Source organism: Mesoplodon bidens (genome assembly GCF_964165515.1).
Source record: "Mesoplodon bidens genome assembly, chromosome: 7".
Taxonomy (NCBI): Eukaryota; Metazoa; Chordata; class Mammalia; order Artiodactyla; family Ziphiidae; genus Mesoplodon; species Mesoplodon bidens.
Window position 1 is genome coordinate 56519686 of NC_138164.1, and position 26160 is coordinate 56545845.

The following is a 26160-nucleotide window of genomic DNA, read 5'->3' on the forward strand; positions in this document are numbered from 1 at the left end:
CAAGAGCTCTCCATAATCACTAGGTATAAAACCATCACTAGGAGCACCCACAGCCATTCATCCCCAGCCAGGGAGGGTGAATTCACCCAGCAGGAGTGCCACATTCCCTCTGAGTTCACTTGTCAATCCAGAGCTCCAGTTCAATTCAGCAAACAGTTGGCAAATCCCAGATTTAGATCCAAGACACAAGGGAGGAGGTGGGGCATGGCAGATGTGGTCCGGAAGCTACACACCTTGTCCTGAAAGAATAGGGGACTCACCCCCAGGGTTACATTGCAGGTCTGAAGTGAATTCACTCTGTGACTTTGGGCAGGCTCCTTCCTACCTCTGAACCTGAGTTTCGTCATCCAAAAAGGAAAGAGTTTGGGCCAGGTGGTCTCAAAGGCATCTTTAGCTCAAATCTTCAGTGGTTCTGTGAGTCTGTGGAGCTATCTCCAAAGAGCAAAGTGAAAAAAGAGTACCCTGAGAGCTCAGAGGAGTGAGTGGCTGCTTCTAGCTGGGGGAAAAAAAAAGACAAGGGAGGCTTTGGAGCACAGACATCTTTTAAGCTTAACCTTAAAGAACAAAGGATGAGTAGGATTTTGTCAGGTGGAAATGGGATATAGGTAAAGAAAAATATTCCAGCTCAAGGAATCATCCTTATCAGAAGATGGATACTAAAATATGGAGATACAAAAATTTAGGATGTAATAGAGACCCAGTAAGTCAATCAAAGCAGTTGAAGTGTAGGCTATGTGATGAGTTTTTATGAGGGAGAAGATTAAACAGGTAACCTGAGAACAAAATATGGAAACTTTGAAGACCACTCAAGACAATTTAGACTTTATTGAGTAATAGGAAGCTGACTAATTAGATAAACAGATTAGAGCTATACTTTAGTGCTATAAGAACTGCACATAGGGGATAAATTGGAGAGGAAAATGTCAATAATTCAAGGTGGGCTTATGAGATTATGCATTAGTTCAAGAGACAAGAATATAATGCTTGAACGAGGGCAATGGCCAGAGAATGAAAAGGAGGGCATAGAAACAGGATGAATTAGGCCAGGATAGTCACTAAGGTTAAGAGCAGTGAGGGAGGGAAGGAATGAAGGATGACACCAAAGTTCTGAGCATGGAAAGCTAAGAAAAGGGCACATAAGTTAATCAAATCAGAAGTGGAAGCAGTTTTGCAGACTGAGAGGAAGTCCTTTTGTAGCATGTTAAGTTTCAGGGGAGATATCTAGGAGATGGTTGAAAAATCAGAAGTTCAGGTAGAGATAATAGTTGAAACTGATGGTGTGAATGAGATGGATCAGAGGGCTCGTGTAGAGAGAAATGGAAACTAAGGATAGAACCTAGGAAATACCTGCATCTATAGAGTGGAATTATGGGGTCAAAGAAAGAAGAGTAAAGAAGAAGAAATCATAGAATCTCAAGGTTAGGCAGGATCTTCAAGAAACAAAAAATAAGGCATCGTAGAAGCCGAGATAGGAAAAGATTTCGTGGAGAAAGGAAACGTGTGAAGAAGAACCAGGAGGTCCCAGTGTCTGTACACGTTCTAGAGGGAAAGGGCTCTTGTGGCTAGCCATCACTGTTAGCGCTGATTCGCGTGGCTTTCCCTCCCAGCCTCGTGCAGTGAGCTGGATCGTGTGATCAGAGCATCAGAAGGGGAGCTGCACTTCCCAGACAGCCCCTTCCTGTATAATGAGAGCAAGCAGTGAGTAGCCCCCGCTGCCTCCCCTGCCCTTGACTCCCACCTCCAGTTTGCCTCTGCCCCACTCACTGGACCGTGACAGTCGCTTTCCATCTAGAAATAATACCCTCTCCATGTATCTACCTTCAGACTGTGTGTCTGGACCCTGTTTGTACCAGAGGGAATGCACGTGCTCCTCAATTTTTCCCACTTCGATGCAGAGTCTTGTCACCACAATTACCTGTCACTATATTCTTTAGAAGACACACTTATTGGTGAGTGGATTTTCACATTGTCGAATGGGCACTGGTGCTAGGAGGACTTAATGGGGCCTGGTTACAATATGTCTGGCCCTGAGGCATCTATAAGTACCGCACTTCCTGTCTCCAGTTTTGAGACTTAGAATTGACAGTGGAAAGGAACAAAATCTGAGCCTGTGTGAGGGCTCTGAGGGCCACAGTGCAATTCACTTACAGCATCTGCTGCCCATGGAAACAGGCTTCCTAGACTCATTTGCCAGACCTGGAGCCCATCAGGAGTAAAATGTAAACATATAGCAGTGCCTCTTGGGGCCTCCCGGGCAGAATGCTGCTCTCCTAAGCATGAAAATGACCTTTACCTGCCTTGTCCAGTTTAGAAGGAAGATACCAACAGATAGCCACAAGGAGGAGATAAAGGTTACTTATACAAGAAACAGAAATGGAGGAGTGTTTCTGTGGTTCTAAACTGCACATGATTTTGCCCACCTCCTCCCTCCACCAGGAGACACTTAGCAATGTCTTAGAAGCATTTTTCGTTATCACAATGAGAGGGAATGTTACTGTCATCCAGTGGGTAGAGGCCAGGATTGCTGCAAAACATCCTACAATGTGTAGAACAGCCTGAACGCCAAGAACGTTCCCGTTCAAAATGTCAGTGGTGCTGAGGTTGAGCAACCCTGATTTAGACAAGCCTGCACTATCATGAAAGTTCAGTTCCCCGTAAGTCTTTGAATGGGTGCTGTTTTCTAGGCTCTGAACCAAAACTCTTCATTCTTATGTTGCAGGGAAATTCTGCGGAGACAGCCTGGCTTCATCGGTTCTTGTTGGCTCCAACGCTATAAGGCTGAGGTTTATCTCTGATGCCACAGATGATGCTGTTGGGTTTAATCTCACGTTTAAAGCTCTTAAACCAAACTACCTTCCTGGTAAAACCGTTTACTCTTCTCACACACTATGCATTCCTTTTGCAGAAATTGAGGACCCATAGGAATTAGATGAGGGGTAGGGAGCCCCCCACCCAAGGCCCACTGAGCTCCATAGCAGAGAGGAGCTCAAGGCAAGTGAGATACAGGGTGCAGGGGCTCCTTCTGCAGTCCTGCTAAAGTGTGTTTGTTGCATACCCAAGTGAGCTGAGAGGGCCTGATGAGTTCTCGAGAACCAGTGCACAGACCTCCCCCTTCTTGATGGCTCTGCCTTAAGAGTCAGTTCAGGCATCACTTGTATGAGACACAAGGGGGAAAACAAAGAGGATCACTCTGTGCATGGCGATGCCATTGTTTGGACGTTCTCCCTTGTGTTGCAGATTCAGGCTGCAGCTCCTTAACTATCCTTTTTGAAGAAGGCCTCATACAGAGTCTTCACTATCCTGAAGACTACAGCAACATGGCCAGCTGCAACTGGGTTTTTCAAGCCCCCAAACATCACCTCATTAAGGTACTGACCCTGGTTACCCTTACTTTGCTGAGGATCTCCAGAGAATTGCTCACATAAACACCATGAGGGCAGAGGTTTTATCTGATGTATCTGCTGCTGTATCCCTAGTACCTAGAACCTAGCACCTGGCACACAAGGTTCTTCTTGATAAATATTGATACTTGTTGACTAACAGAGTAGCCTATTCTCTACTGTAACTACCCACACTTACCACTAGGTGGCAACTGTGTGCTTTATATTTTGTTGAAATGTGGCCTTAATCTTTGTACCAGGTAACTTGTTGCATCAGTGTCTAGTCCTTTCTAGAAACGAACATTTCTTCCTTATTAACTAAACTGCTAACAAAACAGTTTGTGGGGAGTGGATAACAAAAGTGCAGTGCAGAACAGTTTCAGAGACTGGCATAAGGTATAGCAGGAGGAGTGGTGGAAGGCGAGGCTGAGATCGAAGTATGGAGGGCTTTGAATGTCAGGATGCAGAGGGTATTCAGCCTTTGATTTGCGGTGTTTGTGGCCATTTGTGTGTCTGTTCAGTTAACACTAGTGGGCCATCTGCAGAAATGCCTTCAGGTAGATGACACTGCAGTCAGGGTGAGGTTGGAATTAGGCATTATTTAGAAGTCTTTCTCTTAAAATAATAATTGAAAGCAAGAGAGTATGTGAAGGAGAAAAAGTAAACTATAAAATAACGGGTAAGGAGTAAGGGTGAACAAGACCTCAAAGTTCTTGTATATTTAAGAGGCCAAAAGAGATCTGAGACCCAGGAATAGAACCAAGTTGGTGCAGTATTATGACAGTCCAGAGAATGAAGCCTTTAATTCAAAACACAAAACAAAGCAAACAAACAAACAAAAAGGTATGGCCAATAGGTTGGATTTCCCACACCAAGTTAGAGTTTAAAGAGAAGGAGGACTCCCTCCCTCCCTCCTTCCTTTCCTCCCTCCCTTCCTTCCTTCCTTCCATTCTTCCATTCTCTCTCTTTCTTGATAGATCTTGATCTCCTTCCTTCTTTTCTCTCTTCCTTCCGCAGAGAAACCATTGTACAGCTCTGAAACCTTTTGTTCTGTTCAAATGTGCTTTTAAATGTTAACAAAGTAAAAAGACAAAACTTTTTTAAAAAATAAAATAAAGAGAAGGAGGACTAAGCACCCATTATACATACAGTCCCCACCTCATCCCCCAATAAAAAGGTAGAATAGTTGGGATGGACAGTAGAGAGGAGGTGGGGGAGGTGTCATCTGAAAGGTCAGGTGAAGTCAGATGTTAGGAGGAGAAACAAGATCACGCAGGAGAAGGAGACACGGAGTAAGTAAGACAAGTGTAGCTGTTGTCTTTCTAAAAGTTTCTGAAACCCAAACAGAGTCAAGGCAGACAGTTCAGGACGAAGCAGGATTAAGGGAAACCATGTTACTGACAGAGGAGAAAATCTTAAGATGAGCGTACGCCTGGAAGGAGGAAGAAGACAAAATTTAGTTGAAAATCTGAACATATCAGAGCTAGAAGTGATTCAAAAACATCTATGCAATAAAATACACTGAGTGCCGTGCATCCATGAAAAGATGCACTCACGGCCGACCAGTGGCAGCGTCATCCTGCAGGACCCATCCGGGACGGTCATGTGTAAGTTGGTACGACAGGTCGTAACTATGTGCACACCATTTGACTCGAAGAGAAAAGGGTCTTTTTAAAATTATTATTATTATTCATATATTTTATTGCTCTACAAGTTCTGTTTACCAACTTCAAACATTTTAAATTCTAAATTTTAAATATTATTGCTCTTAAAGGAACAGGTATATCTGACTTTTAGAAATATTTTAAGTTTTCTTGCAAGTTATTCATTATAGGCATTCTAGATCCCTGTGATGGAAATTTCTGGTTTAAAAAAGATTTATGTAATTTTCCTCCTTTTCTTAAAACCCTTTCCATAAGACACAATGGTCAGAGTAACCGAAAGGGTCTATTTCCAGAAAGTATCCCAGTAAGGGTTTAAGAAATGTTTGAACGGATCCTGTTCCTGACACGTCTCCTTCTCCCCATGTCTCATTCACCATGAATCATCCTTTCCCTCCACTTCTGTCCTAGCCACGCAGGCCTGTGTCTTTTGCCAAGTGCTCAGGCTCCATTGAATCCCCATCATTTGTGTATAAAAAATCTAAGCTGCTACCTTATCATTTCTATCTCCCACTGCTCCTCTCAATTAGTCAGGGCTATCAGATTGCTCAAATGTTGTTCTTTGCTGTTTCTTTGCTCCTCCAAGGAGGGAACTGGGGAGCTCAAATATTTGCACTTTTCCCCACCTTTCTATTCCGCCTGTAATTGGGTGCTTAGATGTTTCAGAGGGTTTGGGAGCCTGTGGTTTAGCATCTTTTCCTAAGTCATATAACCCACTCATGAATGCCCCGTTAACATTTCTCATCTAAGGTCACGCTCTAGAGCAAGTTGAACAACCCAAATTCCTCTCCTTGATCAAAATGAGGTAATGCATTCATACTGTTTACTCTGGATGTAACATGGAGTCTTCTCAGCTTTCCTTTCAGAACCTGGAAATAGAAGAAAGTGGAGATTGCACTTCCGACTATGTGAGCACGCACAGGGATGTAGAAAGGAAGAAAGAAATAGGTTTGTGTTCCCTGGGAGCCTCGGCTTCCCAGGTTTGCATTTGGACCCGGTCCTTCTTGGGAATCCTTTTAGGGAATAAAAAGGATGGGGCTCAATGTTCCTTCATTCCCCTGCACCATCTCCATCACTTCCTATGCTCCCACGACCTCTCCTTCTCCTCCATCAGGGGCGGGAAGAGCTTCAGGGAGGATCGAAGAACCATTTGATCAGAAAGTGTGGAAGGCTCACAATGAACTAGGGGTCAGAGGGAAAGTGACATTAAAATAAGCCCTGTGGCTAGAACAAGTTCCCTTAGTGGCATTCCCAGGGGGAGTGTTTGGGAGATAAACAGAATTGAAATGTTGACGGCGTTAAATACACAGTACAAAGGAGCACTCTGCCTTTCTATTTTGGAAATGAATTGTGACATACACTGGAAAGGTTTATTTCTTAACAATTACATGAAGGACAATTGTTTTCTTCTATCCAATGCCACTTCTGTTTGCTGGGCCCTTGACCATGTCATGCCTGGGCTGGGCTTGAACCAGCTCGACTGTGTGGCTTTGTTGTCCCCGCCCCTGTGGTGAGCATCTCCAGGGTAATGTCCATCAGCTTCCAGTCCGATGAAAACAATACTTTCAGAGGCTTCCAGGCTACAGTCTCCTTCGTTCCTAAAACAGGTAAGAAGATTGAGGCACCAACTCCTCAGGTCCCAAGTCTCATCCTCCTGCTGTGGTAAAAAGGGCAGCGTTTAGAGACCAGCATGGATACAGTCAACTCATGATTCACTGAATCTGTGAATCCTGAACCACTGGTCCTGGGGAAATACAGAGTTAGGGACCTCTCAGCCTCTGCTTTTATGTGGGTTTCTGTTTCAAGTCACCTTATTTAATATACATTGCTGATTCATTAACACTGAACTCATGGTCAATACCACTAGAACTCATGCCTGAACAAAGCTTATCCATCACATGTATTTTCTCTGTAAGGCACAACCCAGACTTTTTGCACTTAGGAACACCAGATGGCACTTCAGCACTATGTTTAGGGCCATTGCAAACAGCAAAATCACCAACAAAAAGCCCAAAAATGTAAAAAGCAAAACAAAAAGTGGCGCTAACAGACCGCAGGAAGGACGCTTGTTTATAGTATGAGAGGTGAAACAAGACGGCAGAGTGTGGCCTCACTAGACCTCAGCCAGGACACATGATCAGGTGACTCAAATTTTCCACTGCTCTGCATATGTCCATGAATGACCGTGAAAGCACCATGAGTATTGGGTTTTTTTGTTTTGTTTTGTTTGCGGTACGTGGGCCTCTCACTGCTGTGGCCTCTCCCATTGTGGAGCACAGGCTCTGGACGTGCAGGCTCAGCGGCCATGGCTCACGGGCCTAGCCGCTCTGCGGCATGTGGGATCCTCCCGGACCGGGGCACGAACCCATGTCCCCTGCATCAGCAGGCGGACTCTCAACCACTGAGCCACCAGGGAAGCCCTGAGTATTGGTTTTGAGTTAACAAATGTTAGCGAGTAGGTGAATTCAAAAATACAGAATCCGTGAAGAATGAAGATCAGCTGTATGTCTGAATCTTGGCCTGTCCTTACTAGAAGTGTGATCTAAGTGTCATCTAGGATTCATCCTCCTCGGTCTTACAACGGGAGAATAATACATGCCTGGTAAAAATGTAGTGAGGCTTAAATCAGATGATGTATACTTGGCCACAAGCAAGTGTGTGTCTGTGACACACAAGAGAGGCTCAGAAATGTGAAATATCTTCACCAACCCCCAGTCCCTAGACACTTGAAGACACAGCTTCCTTCCAAGCTCTCACACCCCGTGAGCACTCTGTCCAAATCCTACAAAACCAGTTATTGGCTTCTCAAGTTGTTCATTCTTATTGGGTGGTAAACAGCTGCTTATGGGAAAGCCAGGTTATAGTTAAAATCCTCCACTTTCCAGTTCAAATACCCATAGAGTCTAACTGACTGAGATGTCCCAGAATTCTAACAATAATAATTTTCTGATAAATCCCAAACATTGGCCTTGTTTGTGTGAATTGAGCAGTTGTATTATGCTTATACCCAGATTTTAACATCTCCGGATTAGAGAATGAATCAGTGTTTCTGGAGACGTGGAATGTACTACCTGAAGAATCCAGTGCTTCTGGTAAGCTGTTTTGGAGAATGTGACTACCAGAAGTGTACAGATTTTATTACTCTCGGTTCAACCAGGAACCCCAAAAAGATACATTGAAGTTTTAACCTCCAGTGCCTAAGGTCACATTCTGTGACCTTTTTTGGAGATAGAGTGTTTACAAAGGCAAGCAAGTTAAAATGCTGTCATTAGTGTGGGCCCTAATCCAGTATGACTGGTGTCCTTATAAAAGGGGAAATTTGGAGAGAGAGAGACACACACACACGGAGAACATCATACGGACATGAAGGCAGAGATGGGAGTGATGCATCATTTATGAACCAAAGAATGCTAAAGATTGCCAGCAAACCACCAGAAGCTAGAGGAGAGGCATGGAATGGATTCTCCATCACCACCCTCAGAAGGGATTGACCTGCCCAACACCTTGATCCTGGACCTCGAGACTCCAGAACTGTGACACAATAAATTTTTGTCTTCTAAGCCACCCTGTTTATGATATTTTGTTACAGCCTGCCTAGCAAGCTAATACACCAGGAATTGGCTTACACGATTGTGGGAGCTGACTAAGCAAGTCAGTCCATAAGGCAGGCAGGCAGAAAGGGAAGGTCACAGGACACTGGAATTCCACAGGCATGGGCTGAGGCCATTCTCCACAAGCAGAATTTCTTCTCTCTTTGGGGGAAGCTTCCACACTGCTTTCAAGGCCTTTCCAACTAATGATGTGAGGCCCACCCAGATGATCCAGAATGGTCTTCCTTACCTAAAGTCAGTGATGAGGGACTTTCATTACATCTGCAAAATCCCTTCATAGCAACATCTAGACTAATGTTTGATTGAATAACCGGGGACTGTAACCTGGCCAAGTTGCCACATCACAAAAGCCATCACATAGAGCTGGATGGGATGTGGTCACTGTCGCTTTTGCTCAAAGCAACCCTGAAATATTTTCAGTCACAGAATCAAAATTCCCATCTTGAGTGATTCATTCAGTAGGGGTGGCTAAATAGCGTGCTAGATTGTGGTCTGACTCACAAGAGCCATCTGCTGGAAAAGAAGTGAGTGAACCGCTGTGTCTTCACATTGGTGAGCATTGAGGAGCGCTGGGCTTTCTCTTTTCCTTGTTTCCTCCGTGACATCCACTGACATACACGTGTGACATCGCAGTCCCTATGGAAAACGTGGTGAGGGGGGCAGGCAGAGGCTGGGAGTAAGGAAGCTTTCAGAGTTTGCCATTTTGATAGTTTGTCAAGAGAAAGATCAGGCACCTAATTTTTAATTATTTAAAAATTTTTTTAGTTTTATAAATTACCTGACACTTAGAACACAAAGTAATAGAGAAGGTAGAAGAGGAGTATTCCTTTTAATGAGGAGGGACAGAAGTCTTCTGAGTCTTTTTGTTCTGGCTTCTTGGACCTCAGGATGCATATATATATATCCTGGGTAGAAACTTTTTAAAGTGTGTCTGCGGTGGTTCCTGCTCTTGGCCACCAGGGGGCGATATATTCAGCAGAGCCATTTCTCTCAGGATCTGCCAAGGAGTCTCATTACAACACTCGGCTAGATTTATTGGTCATTTTATCCCACAGCACCTACCATAGTGCCCAGAACACAGGAGATGCCACATAAATATTTGATGAATAAAACTAAATAATCCAGAAATAGCTCCTAGTGTAAAAGCTCAATAAGAGGAATTTTCCTGATTCCCTCTCCCTAAACTCACACCTACTTTAGGGCCTTCTTCCCCTATACAAATACACATAAAAACTTAAGGACAGGAACAGGAATTTACATGTGTCCTGTTTTAAGTAGCACACCTAACCTGGATTCCTTAAATTATTCAGGAAGTAATTTTGTCCTTCCTTCGCTTTTTATTTTGAAATTTTACAAATCTACAGAACAGATGGAAGAATAATACAATGAACACCTGTTTATCCTTCACCTGTATTCCTCAGTTGTTGACAGCCCATCACACTGGCTTGATACTGATTTGATGTCCTCTCTGGACAAATCTCTGTACCAGAGACCAGGGAGTGGGGGAGGCAGGATACAAAGAGGAACAGGATAGGTACTAACCTATATTCAAGGAATTTATATCCTAATAATGAAGCTTATATGTACAGATAGAGAGTAGATTTATGTAAAACTAAGAGCCTTCAAGATTAATATATGGTGTTAGATGTCAGGATAGCAGTTATGCTTTGCAGGAGCAGTGACTAGACCGGGCTCCTAAAGTGTCTTCTGAGATTCTGCTAGTCTGTTTCTTGATCTGGGTTCTGGTTGTACTTCTTGGAAAAACATTCAAAGTATTTTATTGCTTGAGTATTTTTCTGTGTGTATGTTATACTTCAATAAAATTGACAACAAAAGGGGAAATGTGCACAGAAAACCACAATACAAGAAAATACTGAAAGAACTTCTGAGATTATTAGGACACTGGTGTTTGACTGGGGCCCACAAAGATAAATAGGATGTCAACATTATTCCCAACACTGTGAGGAACCCTGGGATGGTTTTGACTAGGGGAGTGACATGATCAAAACAAGCGCTCTTTGGTGGTTAATTTGGGAGTGGGAGGAGGATGGGGAAAGCTTAACCCCAGGGAGAGTAGTCCAGGTGAGCAATATTGAAGACCCAAACCCAAAGGTAGGAGATGGATGCAAGATATTTTGTGAATATAGTATCTAAAGTGTTTGGTGACTAGATAATTGAGGCAAAAAAGGGGGGGAAGTCAAGGGTGAGCTTGATATTTTACTCTTGGGTGAAACATCCATTTCTCTCTATATATATGTATATATAAAATATCTCTATCCCCAGGTGTCTATTAGAGTTTCCAGCACAAGGGAGATGCTCAGACCTGGACTTGACGGTGAAGAGGACCCATGGGTAACGAAGATGTGCCTTCTTGGCCCCCTTCCAGGTGGGCTCTGTGGAGCCACTTCTCCTCCCACTTCCAGATCCCTTTCCAGCCAGACTGGGGGAGGCAGGAGGCCACAGTCAGCTCTTAGTCATAGCAGGTCAGTGTGCAGATTGCCACCAGGCATCTCTGGGAAACCTGGGTAGTCACCCCTGCTCATTGCTTCACCAATATGTAAGTACACCCAGGGAGTGGAACATGGTGAGAGCTCGTGGTTTAAGTTGGCTGATCATTAATTCTTCATCTGCCACCTCTGACATCCATCCGGGTCTGCTGCTGCTTCCCCATTCAACCACCATCATGGGCAATCCGCCTCCCCAGCGAGAACTTGAGTTCCTTGAGTGCTCAGGAAATTTCTACCCCCTCACCTTGTGTTTCTAGTATATTTTAATTAAACATGAGGCTGGTTGTTGGATAGAGATACACTTATTTTATCATATCTTCATTCCTAGGATTTTAAAATCAGAAATGAGTATTGAATTTTGTGAAATACTTTGAGCATCTGTTGAAATGACTAAGTGATTCTCTCCTTTGACTTATTAGTATATTAAATCTGTATTAATAGATCTCCTAACATTCCTACATCCCTGAATCCCACTTAGACATGGTACATTCGTCTTTCAATGTACTGCTGGGCTCTGTTACTAATATTTCACTTAGATTTTTGCATCAACATTCATGACTGAAATTGACTTATAGCGGAGGTTCTCAAAATGTGATCTGGAGACCACTGGGGATCTCCAAGATCCTTTTAGGGGAGGCCCCCTAAAAGGTCAAAACGATTTTCATAGTAATACTAAGACATTATTATCCCCTTTTACCCTCATTCACTCATGAGTATGCAGTAGAGTTTTCCAGAGACTACATAACGTGATATCTCAGCAGATTGCGTGTAAAAAGCAGATAGGAAATCCCATCTGTCTTCTGTTTAGCCAGACATTAAACGGTTTTGAAGAAATGTGAAACAATGCCAGTCTTATTTAAAGTTTTTATTTTCGAAGATGTAGTTACTTGAATACATGTCATGTATTAACTTAATGGTTTTATTATGATTATCTTAAATAAATTAATAAATACATAATCTAAAAAACTTTTGCTTTAAGTTCTAGTATGTTAACTATTGGTAAATAAACAAAAGCTCTTCAGATTTTCAGTGACTTTTTTCAAAGTGTAAAGATGTCCTGAGACCCAAAATTTGAGAACCGTTGGCTATAGTTTTCTTTCTGTCGTCTGCCTTTGTCAGACTTTGGTATCAGTGCTCTTCATGAAAAGAACTCGAGAGCTCTCCTTTTTTTTTTTTTAAGTGGAGTATAATTGACATGTAACATATTAGTTTCAGGTGTGCAATAAAATGATTTGATATTTGTATTTTTGCTAAATGATCACTGCAGTAAGCGTAGTCATCTCCCACCACCACACACAGTTACAATTGGTTTTCCTTGTGATGAGAATTTTTAAGATCTACTCTCAGCAACTTTCTCTTAGAGCTTTCCTTCTTGCTGTATTTGCATAAATTTATAACAGGGTAATAATAACTAATGATGTCATGTGATTACATATACTAAACATCTACTTAACGGTAGACTTAATGGTACCTTTCACAATTTCCTTCCTTGTAACTGGTTTTTAGGTTTAAAATTTTCACCTTCACTCAATTTTGATAATTTATAATCTCCTAGTAATAGCTATAACACTCAGGTTTTCCTATTAATTGCTTTGTGCTGTGCAAAACATTACCTTATATACTTTTGTGATATTTTCTACTTTCCCAATTTTGTATATTTTTAAAATCTTTAAAAAAAATTAGACTAGCTAGTATCATCATTTTATAGAAATATTATTTTTATTTTAGAAAACAGTTAATTTTTATAATGACCCTATTTTTCTGGCTGCACCCTATTGAGTCACTTCAGCTGACCGAGACAGGCAGGCTGACCAAGGACTGGGGACTGTGACTCTGAGATATTTCCTGCAGATGATGGGCAGGCACAGCTATAACCCATGCTGATGCCAGAATACAGCTGCAAGACTTGTTTATGTTCCCCTTAGAGCTCTTTTTTTTTAATTATTGTTATTTACTTTTCCCTATTTTTTTAACATCTTTATTGGAGTATAATTTCTTTACGATGGTGTGTTAGTTTCTGCCTTATAACAAAGTGAATCAGCTATACATATACATATATCCCCATATCTCCTCCCTCTTGCATCTCTCTCCCTAATCCCACCCCTCTAGGTGGTCACAAAGCACTGAGCTGATCTCCCTGTGCTATGTGGCTGCTTCCCACTAGCTATCGATTTTACATTTGGTAGTGTATATATGTCCATGCCACTCTCTCACTTCGTCCCAGCTTACCTTTCCCCCTCCCTGTGTCCTCGAGACCATTCTCTACGTCTGCATCTTTATTCCTGTCCTGCCCCTAGTTTCTTCAGAACCTTTTTTTTTTTAGATTCTATATATACGTGTTAGCATATGGTATTTGTTTTTCTCTTTCTGACTTACCTCACTCTGTATGACAGACTCTAGGTTCATCCACCTCACTACAAATAACTCAATTTTGTTTCTTTTGATGGCTGAGTAATATTCCATTGTATATATGTTCCACATCTTCTTTATCCATTCATCTGTCGATGGACACTTGGTTGCTTCCATGTCCTGGTTATTGTAAATAGAGCTGCAGTGAACATTGTGGTACATAATTTTTGAATTATGGTTTTCTCAGGGTATATGCCCAGTAGTGGGATTGCTGGGTTGTATGGTAGTTCTATTTTTAGTTTTTTAAGGAACCTCCATACTGTTCTCCATAGTGGCTGTATCAATTTACATTCCCACCCACAGTACAAGAGGGTTCCCTTTTGTCCATACCCTCTCCAGCATTTATTGTTTGCAGATTGTTTTGATGGTGGCCATTCTGACTGGTGTGAGGTGATACCTCATTGTAGTTTTGAATTGCATTTCTCTAATGATTAGTGATGTTGAGCATCCTTTCACGTGTTTGTTGGCAATCTGTATATCTTCTTTGGAGAAATGTCTATTTAGATCTTCTGCCCATTTTTGGATTGGGTTGTTTGTTTTTTGATATTGAGTTGCATGAGCTGCTTGGAGATTTTGGAGATTAATCCATTGTCAGTTGCTTCATTTTGTAGATATTTTCTCCCATTCTGAGGGTTGTCTTTTCTTCTTGTTTCCGTTTTTGTTTGCTGTGCAAAAGCTTTTAAGTTTCATTAGGTCTCATTTGTTTATTTTTGTTTTTATTTCCATTTCTCTAGGAGGTGGGTCAAAAAGGATCTTGCTGTGATATATGTCATAGAGTGTTCTGCCTATGTTTTCCTCTAACAATTTTATAGGGTCTGGCCTTACATTTAGGTCTTTAATCCGTTTTGAGTTTACTTTTGGGTATGGTGTTAGGGAGTGTTCTAATTTCATTCTTTTACATGTAGCTGTCCAGTTTTCCCAGCACCACTTATTGAAGAGACTGTCTTTTCTCCATTGTATGTTCTTGCCTCCTTTATCAAAAATAAGGTGACCATATATGCATTGGTTTATCTCTGGGCTTTCTATCCTGTTCCATTTATCTATATTTCTGTTTTTGTGCCAGTACCATACTGTCTTGATTACTGTAGCTTTGTAGTGTAGTCTGAAGTCAGGGAGCCTGATTCCTCCAGCTCCATTTTTCTTTCTCAAGATTGCTTTGGCTATTCGGGATCTTTTGTGTTTCCATACAAATTGTGAAATATTTTGTGCTAGTTTTGTGAAACATGCCATTGGTAGTTTCATAGGGATTACATTGAACCTGTTGATTGCTTTCGGTAGTATAGTCATTTTCACAATGTTGATTCTTCCAATCCATGAATGTGGTATACCTCTCCATCTGTCTGTATCATCTTTAATTTCTTTCATCAGTGTCTTATAGTTTTCTGCATGCAGGTCTTTTGTCTCCTTAGGTAGGTTTATTCCTAGGTATTTTATTCTTTTAGTTGCAGTGGTAAATGGGAGTGTTTCCTTAATTTCTCTTTCAGATTTTTCATCATTAGTGTATAGGAATGCAAGTGTTTTCTGTGCATTAATTTTGTATCCTGCTACTTTACCAAATTCATTGATTAGCTCTAGTAGTTTTCTGGTAACATCTTTAGGATTCTCTATGTATAGTATCATGTCATCTGCAAATGGTTATCTTCTTTTCTGGTTTGTATTCCTTTTATTTCTTTTTCTTCTCTGATTGCTGTGGCTGAAACTTCTAAAAGTATGTTGAATAATAGTGAGGAGAGTGGACAACCCTGACTTATTCCTGATCTTAGAGGAAATGGTTTCAGTTTTTCACCATCGAGGACGATGTTGGCTATGGCTTTGTCAGATATAGACTTTATTATGTTGAGGTAAGTTCCCTCTGTGCCTACTTTATGGAGGGTTTTTAATCATAAATTGGTGTTGAATTTTGTCAAAAGCTTTTACTGCATCTATTAAGATGATCATATGGTTTTTCTCCTTCAATTGTTAATATGGTGTATCACACTGATTGATTTACATACATGGAAGAATCCTTGCATTCCTGGGATAAACCCCACTTGATCATGGTGTATGATCCTTTTAATGTGCTGATGGATTCTGTTTGCTAGTATTTTGTTGAGGATTTTATATTCATCAGTGATGTTGGCCTGTAGTTTTCTTTCTTGTGACATATTTTTCTGGTTTTGGTATCAGGGTGATGGTGGCCTCGTAGAATGAGTTTGGGAGTGTTCCTCCCTCTGCTATATTTTGGAAGTGTTTGAGAAGGATAGGTGTTAGCTCTTCTCTAAATGTTTGATAGAATTCACCTGTGAAGCCATCTGGTCCTGGGCTTTTGTTTGTTGGAAGATTTTTAATCACAGTTTCAATTTCAATGCTTGTGATTGGTCTGTTTATATTTTCTGTTTCTTCCTGGTACAGTGTCAGAAGGTTGTGCTTTTCTAAGAATTTGTCCATTTCTTCCAGGTTGTCCATTTTATTGACATATAGTTGCTTGTAGTAACCTCTCATATCCTTTGTATTTCTGCAGTGTCAGTTGTTACTTCCTCTTTTTCATTTCTAATTCTATTGATATGAGTCTTCTCCCATTTTTTCTTGATGAGTCTGGCTAATGGTTTATCAATTTTGTTTATCTTCTCAAAGAACCAGCTTTTAGTTTTATTGATCTTTGTTACTGTTTCCTTCATTTCTTTTTCATTTATTTCTGATCTGATCTTTATGATTTCTTTCCTTCTGCTAACTTTGGGGGTTATTGTTCTTCTTTCTCTAATTGCTTTAGGTGTAAATTTAGGTTGTCTATGTGAGATGTTTCTTGTTTCTTGAGGTATGATTGTGTTGTTATAAAATTCCCTCTTAGAACTGCTTTTGCTGAATCCCTTAGGTTTTGGGTGGTCGTGTTTTCATTGTCACTGTTTTCTAGTTAGTTTTTGATTTCCTCTTTGATTTCTTCAGTGATCTCTTGGTTATTTAGTAGTGTATTGTTTAGCCTCCATATGTTTGTATTTTTTACAGAATTTTTTTCCTGTAATTGATATCTAGTCTCATAGCGTTGTGGTCAGAAAAGATACTTGATATGATTTCAATTTTCTTAAATTTACCAAGGCTTGATTTGTGACCCAAGATATGATCTATCCTGGAGAATGTTGCATGAGCACTTGAGAAAAAGGGTATTCTGTTGTTGGATGGAATGTCCCATCAATATCTATTAAGTCCATCTTGTTTAATGTATCATTTAAAGCTTGTGTTTCCTTATTTATTTTCATTTTGGATGATCTGTCCATTGGTGAAAGTGGGGTGTTAAAGTCCCCTACTATGATTGTGTTACTGCTGATTTCCCCTTTTATGGCTGTTAGTATTTGCCTTATGTATTGAGGTGCTCCTATGTTGGGTGCATAAATATTTACAATTGTTATATCTTCTTCTTGGATTGATCCCTTGATCATTATGTAGTGTCCTTCTTTGTCTCTTGTAATAGTCTTTGTTTTAAAGTATTTTGTCTGATATAAGAATTGCCACTCCAGCTTTCTTTTCATTTCCATTTGCATGGAATGTCTTTTTCTATCTATCCCCTCCCTTTCAGTCTGTATGTGTCCCTAGGTGTGAAATGGGTCTCTTGTAGACAGCATATATACGGGTCTTGTTTTTGTATCCATTCAGCCAGTCTATGTCTTTTGGTTGGAGTATTTAATCCATTTACATTTAAGGTAATTATCGATATGTATGTTCCTATTCCCATTTTCTTAGTTGTTTTGGGTTTGTTATTGTAGGTTTTTTCCTTCTCTTGTGTTTCCTGCCTAGAGAAGTTCCTTTAGCATTTGTTGTAAAGCTGGTTTGGTAGTGCTGAATTCTCTTAGCTTTTGCTTGTCTGTAAAGGTTTTAATTTCTCCGTCGAATCTGAATGAGATTCTTGCTGGGTAGAGTAATCTTGGTTGTAGGTTTTTTCCCTTTCATCACTTTAAACATGTCCTACCACTCCCTCTGGCTTGCAGAGTTTCTGCTGAAAGATCAGCTGTTAACCTTATGGGGATTCCCTTGTATGTTATGTGTTGTTTTTCCCTGGATGCTTTTTAATATTTTTTCTTTGTATTTAATTTTTGATAGTTTGATTAATATGTGTCTTGGCATGTTTCTCCTTGTATTTATCCTGTATGGGATTCTCTGTGCTTGCTGGACTTGATTGACTATTTCCTTTCCCCTATTAGGGAAGTTTTCTATGATAATCTTTTCAAATATTTTCTCAGTCCCTTTCTTTTTCTCTTCTTCTTCTGTGACCCCTATAATTCGAATTTTGGTTCATTTAATGTTGTCCCAGAGGTCTCTGAGACTGTCCTCAATTCTGTTCATTCTTTTTTCTTTATTTAGCTCTGCAGTAGTTATTTCCACTATTTTATCTTCCAGGTCACTTATCCATTCTTCTGCCTCAGTTTTTATGCTGTTGATTCCTTCTAGAGAATTTTTAATTTCATTTATTGTGTTTTTCATCATTGTTTGTTTGCTCTTTAGTTCTTCTAGGTCCTTGTTAAACGTTTCTTATATTTTCTCCATTCTATTTCCATGAGTTTGGATCATATTTACTATCATTACTCTGAATTCTTTTTCCGGTAGACTGCCTATTTCCTCTTCATTTGTTTGGTCTGGTGGGTTTTTACCTTGTTCCTTCATCTGCTCTTTGTTTCTCTGTCTTCTCATTTTGCTTAACTTACTGTTTGGGGTCTCCTTTTCACAGGCTGCAGTTCGTAGTTCCCGTTGCTTTTGGCGTCTGTCCCCAGTGGCTACAGTTGGTTCAGTGGGTTGTGGAGGCTTCCTGGTGAAGGGGACTGGTGCCTGTGTTCTGGTGGATGAGGCTGGATCTTGTCTTTCTGGTTGGCAGGACCACATCCGGTGGTGTGTTTCGGGTTGTCTGTGAACTTATTATGATTTTAGGCAGCCTCTGTGCTAATGGGTGGCGTTGTGTTCCTGTCTTGCTAGTTGTCTGGTATGGGGTGTCCAGCACTGGAGCTTGCTTGCCATTGAGTGGAGCTGGGTCTTAGTGTTGAGATTGAGATCTCTGGGAGAGCTTTTGCCATATGATATTATGTGGAGCTGGGCAGTCTCTGGTGGACCAGTGTCCTAAACTCAGCTCTCCCACCTCAGAGGCAGAGGTCTAACATGCGGCCAGAGCACCAAGACCCTATCAGCCACACAGCTCAGAAGAAAAGGAAGAAAAAATGAAAGAAAGAAAGAGAGAGAGAGAGAGAGAGAGAGAGAGAGAGAGAGAGAGAGAGAGGAAGAGAGAGAGAGAGAGAAAGAAAATAAAAAGGTATTAAAAGAAAAATTTTTTTAATTGTTAAAAATTTAAAAATTAAAATGTAATAAAAAGAAAGAAAGAAGAGAGCAACCAAACCAAAAACCAAAGCCACCAATGATAAAAAGCACTAAAAACTATACTAAAATACAAAAACAAAAAAGGGCAGACAGAACCCTAGGAAAAATGGTAACAACAAAGCTATACAGACAAAATCACACGAAGAAGCATACACATACACACTCATCAAAGGAGAAAAAGGGGGCTTCCCTGGTGGCGCAGTGGTTGAGAGTCCGCCTGCCGATTCAGGGGACATGGGTTCGTGCCCCGGTCTGGGAAGATCCCATATGCTGCGGAGCGGCTGGGCCCGTGAGCCATGCCCGCTGAGCCTGCGCGTCCGGAGCCTGTGCTTCGCAACGGGAGAGGCCACAACAGTGAGAGGCCACAACAGTGAGAGGCCCGCGTACAGCACAAAAAAAAAAAAAAAGAAAAAGGAAAAAAATATATGTATCTATATATAAAAAAAAAGGAAGAGAGCAACCAAATCAATAAACAAATCTACCAATGATATTAAGCTCTAAATAGTAAACTAAGTTAAATATAAAACCAGACAAGTTAGATGCAGAAAGTAAACCCCAAGTCTACAGTTGCTCCAAAAGTCCACCGCCTCAGTTTTGGGATGATTCATTGTCTATCCAGGTATTCCACAGATGCAGGGTACATCAAGTTGATTGTGGAGATTTAATCCGCTGCTCCTGAGGCTGCTGGGAGAGATTTCCCTTTCTCTTCTTTGTTCGCACAGCTCCCGGGGTTCAGCTTTGGATTTGGCCCTGCCTCTGCATGTAGGTCGCCTGAGGGCATCTGTTCCCGCCCAGACAGGACGCGGTTAAAGTAGCAGCTGATTAGGCGGCTCTGGCTCACTCAGGCCAGGGGGAGGAAGGGGTATTGAGTGCGGGTAAGCCTGCCGCGGCAGAGGCCAGCATGAGGTTGCACTAGCCTGAGGCGCCCCATGTGTTCTCCCGGGGAAGTTGTCCCTGGATCACGGTACTCTCCCTGGCCATGGCGGGCTGCACAGGCTCCCAGGAGGGGAGGCGTGGATAGTGACCTGTGCTTGCACACAGGCTTCTTGGTGGCGGCAGCAGCAGCCTTAGCGTCTCATGCCCGTCTCTGGGATCCACGCTGATAGCCGCAGCTTGTGCCCATCTCTGGAGCTCGTTTAGGTGGTGCTCTGAATCCCCTCTCCTCACGTACCCTGAAACAATGGTCTCTTGCCTCTTTGGCAGCTCCAGACTTTTTCCCAGACTCCCTCCCGGCTAGCTGTGGTGCACTAGCCCCATCAGGCTGTGTTCACGCAGCCAACCCTAGTCCTCTCCCTGGGATCCAACCGAAACCCGAGGCTCAGCTCCCAGCCCCAACCCGTCCTGGCTGGTGAGCAGAGAAGCCTCTTGGGCTGGTGAGTGCTGGTCGGCACCGATCCTCTGTGCGGGAATCTCTCTGCTGTGCCCTCCGCACCCCTGTTGCTGCGCTCTCCTCCGTGGCTCTGAAGCTTCCTACCCCGCCCTCCCCGCATCTCCGCCCCCGAAGGGGCTTCCTAGTGTGTGAAAACTCTTCCTCCTTCACAGCTCCCTCCCAGAGGGGCAGGTCCCGTCCCTATTCTTTTGTCTCTGTTTTTTCTTTTTTCTTTTGCCCTACCCGGGTACGTGGGGGATTTCTTGCCTTTTGGGAAGTCTGAGGTCTTCTGCTAGCGTTCAGTAGGTGTTCTGTAGGAGTTGTTCCACATGCAGATGTATTTCTGATGTATTTGTGGGGAGGAAGGTGATCTCCACGTCTTACTCCTCCGCCATCTTGAAGGTCTCCCCTCTTAGAGCTCTTAACTCATAAAGTGATGTCAGACAGACTGCATCATGTTTCTGAGCCGTAGGAACAGAGACAGCATTCTCTAGAGCCTCACTGGGCTGCTGGAAGGGCTGGCTGTTGCCTTCACTGTGTTGGTCAAGATGGCAGCCTTGCTTTCCCTCTGATTCTAGGGGTCTTTGGAGAGCCACCTCCCAACCCCATATTTTTTAATGAGGCCATACCTTCAATTTCTTTTCTTCTTACTTTCTAGTTGCCTGGGTGGTGAATGCAAACATCTGTGATTTGGCCAAAGGTTCCCCTCAGGTAAGAGACCTCAGAGCTTCCAGGCAGCCTTATCTCCAGGCAGCCTGGCCACCAGCATTCACTGTGACTGCCACAGCCCCACTAGATCATGTGGTTCCCACAGTGCTGACCTGGGTTTGGTCATAGATGTTTCTGGTGTAGAATACAGGATTTGGACTGAATTTTCTTTCCCTTTATAAAGAGAGAAATAGGGAGGATTGAAGAGCCAACTCCAAGTCTGTCAATTGTGTCTAGCCTCACAATGGAGGTCCTCTTCTTCTCCTGGGAACCTTCTGTTGCCCATAGGTCAGCTTTTCCTGTTTCTAGCCCTACAGGACTATAGAATGAGCAACAGTCATTTAGGAAACCCTCTCTCACACCCTTGTCCACCTGGAGCTATGTGGGCACTTACAACACAAGGGGGAGTCCCACAGCATCCCACATGGTGACCAGGTACCCACACTTCAAGTTGTTTCCTTGCTGGGGAGAATTCAAGCACCCAAGCTCCACGAGCCTCCCTTCTTCAGTGGGTCTATTTTACGCTCCTTTTGTCTTATCAGAAAAGGTCCATCACGTACCTCATAAGCCACCCTAGCTCCTGCAGCACCACTATGGACTATGACTTGGCAACACCGCAACTGGTGGACCCACTTCACTTGAATTGGCACCTTCGTGGTCACAGCCACAGGATGGGTGCCCTCATCCAGGTCTGCGATCAGCCCTCACACTACGGTCCTGGGAAACTTCCATCCCTGCAGCCCCTCACAGACTCCTTACTTACACACCTCTCTCAGTGGTTCTCACACTGCCCCTGTGGTGTGAACAGGTGAGGACAGTTACCCCACGTTCACAAAAAGAAAAGAAACTGAGGCTTGTAAAGTCGAAGTGACAGAGTCACCCAACGGCTGAGACAGAGCCTGTGCTTGGCTCAGCTTAAGCGCAGTCATCTTCGCACTGTCCCCACTTTGGGACTAATTCCACACCGCTCCGGTGCTATGCCACCCTTCCTGCCCCGAGACTGATCCCTTGTGTCATTCATTCTTTCACATGGTCACATGCAAGTCTTCATTGCACGCCATCTTCCTGCCACACTCTCAGTTAGGCTCTGGGAATGCAAAAGCAAATAAAACCCAATCTGTGATTTCTAGCCTAGAATTTATGAACTGTGTGTAACCATCCCCAGAACAAGGTGATAAACGCTGTAAGAGATGTGAGCGCTATGTTCAGAGGGAACACAGGGAAGGGAGTGACTTCCTAGGACTATGAGGGAAGGCTTAGCTAAGGATGAGACACTTATGCTGGGCCTTAAAAGAATCAGAAGTTTTTCAGGGAGACAGAAGGGAAGGCATTCCATTCAGAGGGATTGGCGTGAACTAAGGATCAGAAAGGCTAAGCAGAGGGATAGTCAGGGCAAAGGTGACAGTTCTGTGGGGCTGGTGCTTCGACAGGGGGAATTGAGGGGAGTTTATTTAAAATCACAGCCTGAGTCCCAGTTGTGAAGGGTCTTATTTTGGTGCTAATGAAACAGAACAGGACCCTATGGTCCTTGCCTCCCCCACTATGTCCTCAGCCTGCCTTTTGTCTGTGGAAAAACTTTAGACAAAGAATAAGTTTAATCAGAGAAGTGAGAAAATGCAGAAACAAAGGAAAACGGTCAAAGGAGACCAAATAATAATAGTTTAATCATTAAGCATAGCCAAGGACCGTTAGTTCCTCCTTAAGGGCTATAGGTAAGATTCTGAGCCATATCCCATTAACTGTTTTGCAGACACTGAAGACCCCACCAGGTGGAGGAGGATGACTACATGATGACCAAATTGAAGGCATGACATAAGCTACTCGGCTTCACACAATTCCGAGAACTGACCTCAAAGAAATGGGAACAAACCCTGGAACTAAAGGTTAACGTACTTAAAACAACCAAGATGACGCTGGTCAGACCACCACGTTACTGATTTCAAGATGCCTGTCAGAGCTGACTGTGCTGTTCTGCTCCCTCCCTCCACCTACAGCCCTGAAACTCCCCTTTATTTTTTTATTTTTTTTTTTTTTGCTGTACGCGGGCCTCTCACTGCTGTGGCCTCTCCCATTGCGGAGCACAGGCTCCGGACGCGCAGGCCCAGCGGCCATGGCTCACGGGCCCAGCCGCTCCGCGGCATGTGGGATCCTCCCAGACTGGGGCACGAACCCGTGTCCCCTGCATCGGCAGGCGGACTCTCAACCATTGCGCCACCAGGGAAGCCCTGAAACTCCCCTTTAAAAGCCCCTGTCCCCTGAGCAGCAATTGGGAGTTGGTTCATGGACAGGAGTCCACCCTCTCCCCCTGTTGCCAGCCTCTGAAATAAAGCAACCTTTCCTTTCCTACCAACACTTGTCCGTCGAGAACTGGCTTTCAAGCGGTGAGCAGCCAGACCTGGGTTTGGTAACACTAAGAAGGTTAGACTCTATCTTATAGTCCAGTGATGGGAACTATGGCCCTTCGCGTGCAGAAGAGGCAAAAAAGAAAACCTGTACTAAAGAAAAATTAATCTGGCAGTTGAGGAGATGCATAGATGTAAGAGCCCAAATAAAATATGATGAGGACTACAAGAGTGACAAGGAGGAAAAAGTAATTTCAAAAAACATTGTTTCTACAGACTCAATAAGATTTGATGACCAATAAAAAAAGAAAGAAAGAAAAAAGAAGATTTGATGACCAATAATGCTTAAAATGGAGGAAAGAAAAGAAAATGTCTCACACACACACACACACACACACGCACACACAACTTCCAGGTACGGAACTCAAGTGATTGCATAGATAAAAGCTAACCATGATAATAGTTGGCATTTATTATTTACTCTGGGCCAAACCCTTTATGTGCATTATTTCATAGAATCCTCTCAGTAAACCTGAGAAATTGGTACTATTATTAACCCTAATTTTACAGATGAAAAAATTGAAGCTCAGTGATCAATTTCTTTGCCCAAATACATGGCCTAACAGGGATTCAAACCCAGGACTGTCTGAAGTTAGAAGAATTTGGTGCTCCTAACCAATACACTCTACTGCCTCTACATTTACTCTTGACCCAGAAAGGGAATATCGTAGCAGTAGCAGATATAGGGAGGGTGTGAGGGATGAAGATGAATTAAGTTTGTATTTGGTAATTTTGGAGGTACCTGTGGGATGTCCAGCTACAGTTGTCCAGGGATTAAGAAGGCAGCCAAGGATGATGTGATTTGAGAGGTAGCAAGTATGAGTGAGGGTTGCAGCCTTGAGAAAGCCTATTTTAAGAGGAAAAGGAGCAAAGGGAGAGAGGAGAACCTGAGGAAAGAAGCTGAAAGGAATGAGCAGAAGGGCAGGGGGAGAAGCAGGACAGAGCATGGAAGCTGGGGAGGAGCTTAGGTTTCAAGAGGAAGGGTAGTCAATAGTGTAAAATGCACAAAGTCTAGTCCTATAAGAATGGGAAAAGAGGCCTTTGGCATGTTGTGGGTAACCTCAGTAAGTCAGGATTCCTGGTCTGATGGCCAAAGAAGGAGAATAAACAGGAGGTGACAAAGAGGCAACAACAGAGATAGATTTCCTTTTCAGAAGAATGGTCCCCAAGTACAGTGGCTAGTCTCTGGGCTGCTGATGCTTCTGGCTTCAGGAGTCAAGGAGGTAGATACTAATACACTAGCATGATCCTAATAACCATTCATTTCTCAGCCTTAGTCTTCAAGGGGACTGTTTCTTCTCAGCCATCACTTCTTATAAATGTTTCGGGTAATATAATTTTCTTTGACAGCTTGCCGAGAAACATCACATACCTTTTAATCCACATAGTAGAATCCTCTTTCCTTTTGTCTTTACGGATAAAATGCACTGAAAATATATTCTGGTTTTTTTCCTAGACATTAATTGACTTTAACAAAAGCGATTCCTTGGCTTCAAGGTGGAGAGATGTCCAACAAGTTTCTGCAGCTTAACATCTCCATCCTTGCCTCTGAAGCCTGCCAGGTGTGTTGTGCGTCCCTTGCTCCGTGGATGCTCTGGAGAGCACTGGTGCTGGCTTCCCTTCTGGGGGAGGCACGGATTCCTTCTGGGTAAGTTCTCCACCCACCATCTCTCTCCTCTCTGGCAGCACTCCTGGGGGACTGGGCAGCTGGCAGCCTGTGGGAAAGATTCTGGTTGTCACCTGGTGGCTTGACAAAAGGGCCCCTGGTGGAGCTGCTGTGACCATGGGAGGTTAGAATCTTCAGGATCCTCAGAGACCCCCTGTAGATAATTTCAAGAACCATCTTTTGAGAATTGAATAGTCCTTTCTAAAAAAGCTTCCTTTGGATTTTCAGAAATGTTGTACTCCAGATAAGGAAAAGGATCCTCCCCTTATATTTTCAGGGGTTTGGTTTCCTTTTTCCTTGCTTCTGGAATTGAATCACTACTGGTTGCAGTATGGGGTAGGGCAGGCAATTCTATGGCTTCAAAAGATTTATTTCATCCTATTTGGGGAAGAATCATACATTCTTTATTTCTCCTCAATTCTCACCAGACTTATTATTACATACATTAAAGTTAAATTAGCAGACAAAATATATCACAAGATTGATCTACAGCTTGCATATCAAGATTGATGACCCACAAACCTTTAATTCTCGTCGGGGGTCCTTATCAGTTTGCAGAGAGCAGGCTCTGGCATAATCAGCTGTTACAAGTGCCCAACCCTCCTGGACCCCAGCAGAAATATCCTCCTATCCTTTCTTTTTCTGGATCATCACAAGTCTGCTCCCTCAGGCAGTGTGGTTCTTCCACCTCCCAACCTAGATCTACCAGGAACTGCATTTCCCTGCTCAGTTACCAGCCCTCAGGGCCACTGCCACCACACTCCTCTGTGTCCCCACTCTTCTCCACTGAGTTAGTGGAGCCCCGGTGGTGTCATTTCCTTGGTGAAATGAGGGAGAATGTCTCTCTGCTTTGTGCTACCCTCCATGAGTACTGCTTGGGTCCTACTGTTTAAAAGGGACTTCAGTGAAATTCTTCTTTCAGTTCTGGTTTAAGGACTTCACCCTTGCTTTCTTTAGGATGAGTCTAGCCCAGTCAATAATGGGAGACAATGAAGGGATATTTGTACAACCACATGCATAGCAGCATTATTCATAATAGCTAAAACATGAAAGCAACCCAAGTGTCCATTGATGGATGAATGGTTAGGTAAAATGTCGTATATGCCTACAATG

The 26160-nt window shown here is 42.9% G+C and overlaps 1 protein-coding gene across 1 annotated transcript in view; it reads left to right on the forward strand.

Annotated features, from left to right (window-relative positions):
• OVCH2 (ovochymase 2) overlaps positions 1-21791 on the forward strand; it is a gene marked incomplete at its 3' end in the record, with an annotated part of 40582 nt that extends 18791 nt beyond the window's left edge. The window contains exons 9-17 of the mRNA XM_081240685.1: positions 1608-1698; positions 1825-1949; positions 2720-2860; positions 3238-3368; positions 5896-5989; positions 6517-6648; positions 8053-8133; positions 20930-20982; positions 21522-21791. Of these exons, the coding sequence (XP_081096811.1) occupies positions 1608-1698; positions 1825-1949; positions 2720-2860; positions 3238-3368; positions 5896-5989; positions 6517-6648; positions 8053-8133; positions 20930-20982; positions 21522-21791 (1118 nt within the window). The remainder of the gene's footprint in view (positions 1-1607; positions 1699-1824; positions 1950-2719; positions 2861-3237; positions 3369-5895; positions 5990-6516; positions 6649-8052; positions 8134-20929; positions 20983-21521) is intronic.
• Positions 21792-26160: the final 4369 nt, after the last annotated feature.